General features: G+C 50.4%; 1 protein-coding gene across 1 annotated transcript; it reads left to right on the top strand.

The window, feature by feature from the left end:
- Nucleotides 1-1,373: 1,373 nt before the first annotated feature.
- Nucleotides 1,374-3,377, top strand: LOC116781086 (endogenous retrovirus group K member 10 Gag polyprotein-like). Its single transcript, XM_032676685.1, has 2 exons — nucleotides 1,374-1,970; nucleotides 2,079-3,377. The coding sequence occupies exons 1-2, from the start codon at nucleotides 1,374-1,376 to the stop codon at nucleotides 3,375-3,377; spliced, it is 1,896 nt and encodes a 631-aa protein (XP_032532576.1).
- Nucleotides 3,378-5,695: the final 2,318 nt, after the last annotated feature.

Below are 5,695 nucleotides of genomic sequence, written 5' to 3' on the forward strand. Positions count from 1 at the left end.
CACATAAAACTAGGGGCTCATTCAGGGCTAAAGGACATGTAAGAAAATAAGAACTGTTTGCACTTGAAATTGGCTGTAGACAGGACAACTAAGAGTCAGTAGCAAAGCTGGAGAAATATCTCCAAGGGTAAAGCTTGACTCATTCTGTAGTTGTAACTACACTACAGCCCAACAACAGGTAATGCTAGAGACAAAGCCAACCTTTACGTGTCAAGAAGCTGACAGATATTTCCACTCCCAAATCTGCCATCTAAACAATGCATTAAATATAAATACCTAAACCTCTTTTCCTTGCTGTTTTCCTTCACTTTTTTTTTCATTTGCATTTGGTTTCTCCCTCTGTCTTATCTTGAGCTTTTGGAAGAGAAACGAAGTCTCTGAAGTAAAAATACTTTCCCATCTCATCCAGAGCACAGCACCAAGGCTGCATTTGATCAGTGCTCGACACCTAAGTCAGCAGCCTAAAGCCAGAGTGTGATTGTTTCCTGTTGGGGACGAAAACCACCATCTGCGAGAGGAGTGGGAACGGTTTCAAGCGTGGAGGAGAACTTATGATTCCTGAAAAGACTGTTTACCTACAAGAATGGACATTTGCAGCCCTCAGATGCTGCCACTGGACTGGACTGTTTCCCCTTGTTGTCCCCAGTTGATTACAGTTTCCCCCAGTTTATTGTTGTAAAGTTATCTGTCTGTTTGCACCCCCAGTTGTTGTTTTTTAAAATCAAATCCTCCATGTTGTCTCCTTCCTCCCCTCAGAGTTTTCCCGCCTAAAGTTGTTTACTCCCCTGTTCTCCCCTGCTTTCCCGCTCCTCTGCCTGTGATTGGTTGCAGTTTGCCGCAGTGCAGAGGTAGCTCCCATTGGCCCTTTCCCCCGGATACCCGAAGTCTCCACCCTACCTTATTATACCGTCCAATCCCAATCCCTCTTTACCTGTCAATCCTTCCCTCCTCCCCTTGCTTGAGCCCAACCCCTAAGTTATCCTATATAAGTCTGTGCTCTCCCCCAATAAACGGGCATTGCTTCCCGCACCTCAACTGTGTTCCTAGCCCTTTATTGCAGTGCCCATTCCTTTTCCCAACCCACGAGCTGTGGCAAGTGGCGCCCAACGTGGGGCACAGTTGAGAGCTCTTATATTAAGAGAACTCCTGTGCCTGCACTTGGGCTCGGCGAATCTTCAGGAGGGAAGATCGCTCCGCCAGCTCTCCCCTGCGCAGCGGACGACTGAGGACACCGACGAGTCCGACGAGTCGCGCACCAAAGGAAGGTGAGCCACAGGGGACATCCTCACCCTATACCCACCACCCACCCCCAGCAACCAAACACCGAAGGGAGGAATTACCACCTGGAGGCGTTGAGAGGCCAATTAAACACCATGGGACTCACGCTCTCCACCTCCCAAAAGTTTGTGTACCGGCGCCTGAAAGACTTCATTATTGAGCACGGTCACCCACTGGATAAAAAATCAGCAAAAGCCCTCGCCAAATGGCTGGATAGCCACCACCATCACGTTAATGATGACACCACGTTCGATGAGTGGCAAAAAATAGGCTTCCAGCTGTGGCGAGAGGGTGAAAGGGGTGACCGGCTCGCCAAAAAGGCGCAGATAGCCTGGAGGCTTGTTCTGATGGTGCTACAGCACCAGATGATGAGCAAGAAGAGCGGCAGTAACAACGAAGAAGCCGACTCCTCCAAGATCACGCAGGAAAGCAAAGAAAACACGGACAGAGACACTTTTTACACGGACACGGACACGCACACAACAGATAGAGACACTGAAAAACCCGGGAAGAAGGGAGGGAGAAAAGGAAGACATCAAAGCACACAAAATGGCGGGCAGGAGTCAAGCAAAGATCAAGATGGCGGGAGGGCGCGAAGAAGGGGATCGCGGCGACTTAACAGCGACGAGGAGGCGGGGCCCCTGGTAGCGCGGGAAAGATCTAGGCGCGAAAAGCGGAGGCGGGACTCTAGAGTAACACCCACTGCTCCGCCTCCGCCCCCATATACCCGCGCGCAAAGCCCCTCCTCAGACTGATCCTCTTCCGCGTCCGCTTCCGCCACCTCCGACTCCTCCCCCGAGCCGTCTCCCTCCCGGAAGCCACGAGGTTCAGTGGGTGGGGCCAGGGCGAAGGCCACACCCAACTTCCACCAAGATGGCTGCGCCCATAAGGCCCGAGCCACCGAGGCCTACCCCGCCTGCCGGCATTCCAACCCTGACTGTCACTGGGCACCATCCCTCCCGGAGGAGCCGTCCACCGCTCCGGACATTTGGAAAACCTTCCGGGAGGACGCAGCAAGTGCCCAGGACGTCGAATTTCTAAAGGCCTTCCCAGTTTATTATGAGGAAGGGAAGCCCCCAGAGTGGCGTCCCATCTCATACCCGATGTTGAAAGACATCAAAAAAGCCATCGTAGAGTATGGGTTGGGCGCGCCGTTCACCATCGGACTTTTAGAGTCTTTTTTTCTTGCATATACCCTCATTCCCTTTGACGTATGGGCGATCATGGGAGGCCTGCTGACCACCGTGCAGGCCTCCGTGTTCGAGGCGGAGTGGAGGAAAAAAATTATAGCTTTCGTGAACGACAAGATGGATAGGAGAGGTCTTCCCCCACGGCAGGCGGTAGACATGCTTTATGGGGAAGGTGGTTACACGCGAAGAGGGGATCAAGCTAAATTAGACCCCAAATTGTTAGATATCAGCAAAGAATTGGCATTAGAAGCCCTGAAGAAGGTGGCCGACGCATATGTGCCGACCCCCTCCTTTACAATGATTAACCAGGGCATAAAAGAATCTTTCACCGATTTTATAACCAGGCTTAAAGAGGCGATTGCCAGGCAGGTCCCTCAAAAAGAGTGCCAGGAAATTTTGTTTAATAAATTGGTAATCGAAAAGGCCAATGAGGACTGCCAGAGAGCTTTAAAGCTGCTCAAAAATCCCACTCTTTTAGAAATGATCGAAGCGTGTAAGAATATTGGATCCCAATCCCATAAAGCACGCCTACTGGCTGCCGCCTTTACAGGCCCGAACCATTGCTTCGAATGTGGGGAGAAGGGGCATTTCAAAAAACATTGCCCTCGCCTGTCCGCGTCCACACCCAATCTCCCGAAAACTGTGTGTAAAAGGTGTGGAAAGGGGCGGCACTGGACAGCCAGCTGCCGTTCCCTCACGGACATAAATGGCGAACCTCTCCCACCATCCCGTTCACGAAACCTAAAGAGACGGGTCACCTTTTCCTCCCTCCCAGATATCAGGCGTTACACTGAGGAACAGTCGGGAAACGGGGAGCAGAGCGCCCGGGGGGGCGCGATGACACAAGTGACCCCCCAACTGCGCTCTGCTCTGCGCACGGCCTCCCAGCCGAACCTTCACCAAGAGTAACATCATTTCCCGAACTGATTCCAAATCGAGACGTCCCATTCCAATGGACAATTTTATGTACCACCAATGCCACCATAGAATTGATTCATCCCGAACACTTGTTAAGAGTCGTACCATCCGCCCGCGTTGACCCTAATTTAACTTATTTAATCATATCCCACCTTTCGGCAATGGACAAGGGGCTCAGCATAGTGCCTACCCTCCTGTCTGGGCTGAATGACAGTAACATCGCAATCAATCTAACTGTCCATCTTCCTCCCATCCAGCTGGAGGCGCGCTCCCCAGTGGCCAAGATGGTCTCCACAGAAGATCTGCTGTGTGTCCGATCCCCGGACGAAGAGCAGAGGGAACAAGACCAAAAAGAAGTTCTTTGGACCACTACGGTCCAATCTTCTCGCCCTCTGCTCACTTGTCTCATTTACTATCCACAGCCGAGACAACCACAGCAGATCAAAGTGAGAGGCCTCTTGGACACGGGAGCGGATGTCACCATCCTAGCTTCCAGCGATTGGCCGCACGAGTGGCCTACCCAGGCGGCGTTCGTGCGGGTCAGTGGAGTGGGAGGAAGCCAACAGCCGGTCAGGAGCAGGGAGGCACTTACCATCTACGGGCCAGAAGGTAGGCCAGCTTCTCTCCAACCATACATACTGAATTTTCCAATCACATTATGGGGACGGGACGTCATGGAACAGTGGGAGCTCACCTTAAGCTCCCCATTCCATGAACAAAATTTTTAGGTGGGGTCACTGAAGTGTTGCAGCTCCCCAGACTGAGATGGAAAACAGAAACACCAGTCTGGGTTGATCAGTGGCCCCTACCTACTAAAAAGCTGCAAATTCTGAACGAATTAGTAAATCAAGAATTGACCAAAGGACACCTGGAGTCTTCCACCAGTCCCTGGAACACTCCAGTGTTTGTCATCCAAAAATCCTCAGGTTCCTGGAGATTTCTCCAGGACCTGCGCAAAGTAAATGAAGTCCTAGAACCAATGGGAGCCCTCCAGCAGGGAATGCCGTCACCATCTATGCTCCCTGCTGAATGGCCCCTGGTGGTCATTGATATTAAGGACTGCTTTTTCCATATATTTCTCGATCCGGCTGATTCGGTCAAATTCGCTTTCTCAGTCCCAGCCATCAATGCTTGCGAACCCGACCGCAGGTATCAGTGGCGAGTGCTTCCTCAGGGGATGAAAAATTCCCCAACACTCTGCCAAATGTTCGTGGCAGAAGTGTTGAGGCCGATTCGGCAGAAATTTCCACAATCGATCATCTTCCATTATATGGATGATGTATTGATTTGTGCGAGAACGCAATTGGCAGTTGAAAAAACTCTAAATTCTACTATCCTGGCGCTAAAAAACAGAGGATTGGAGATATCCCCTGAAAAGGTCCAAAAGAAAGCACCCTGGAGGTATCTCGGACTCAAAATTACCGAGAAAGCTATTAGACCCCAGTCAATTGAAATTGACAGCCGAGTCCGAACTTTAAATGACCTCCAAAAGCTGCTGGGAGCCATTAATTGGGTGAGACCTGTGCTGGGGATCACGACCAGTGATCTGCACCCACTTTTTGAGCTGCTCAAAGGAGACGCTGACCTATCTTCTCCCCGCTCCTTAACATCTGAAGCTAAAAGAGCCCTGTCCATTGTCGAAAGAAAAATTTCAGAGAGGCAATCATGCAGGAGGGTGGAGGGGCTGCCATCCTCCTTGGTAATCGTGCGTGAACAGAAACAACCCCTGGCCCTCCTAGGCCAGTTTACCGTAGATAATAAAGACTTCTGTTTATGGGAGTGGATATTCCTCCCTCACCAATTCGGCAAGACTATCACCACTCTTTCTGAAATGATTGGCAAGGTCATCTTCAAAGGCCGCACTAGGTGTTTAGAACTCAGTGGAGAAGAACCAGACTCTATCTACCTTCCACTGACTTCGGAACATCTAGATCAACTACTGCAAACCTCCACAGATTTTCAAATAGCCATTGGGGGTTACCCGGGAGAAATTCGGCTGCATCTCCCGGCGTGCCCGTTCATCCAAAGATTAATCCAAATTCCTCTCAAATTAAAAATTGTACAGTCAAATTTACCGATAAAGGATGCAAAAACCATTTTTACCGATGGCTCAGGGAGAACCGGCAATGCTGTGATCGTTTGGCAGGAAAATGGTAATTGGCAACAAGATATTCACAGAGTGCAAGGTTCCCCTCAGATTGTGGAACTTTCAGCAGTTGTGCGAGCTTTCAAAATTTTCAGTGGTGAACCAATTAACATAGTCTCAGATTCGGCTTACGTTGTTGGTGTGGTCAAGAGAATCAAAAATT

Source organism: Chiroxiphia lanceolata, chromosome Z (genome assembly GCF_009829145.1).
Source record: "Chiroxiphia lanceolata isolate bChiLan1 chromosome Z, bChiLan1.pri, whole genome shotgun sequence".
In the NCBI taxonomy this organism is placed as follows: domain Eukaryota; kingdom Metazoa; phylum Chordata; class Aves; order Passeriformes; family Pipridae; genus Chiroxiphia; species Chiroxiphia lanceolata.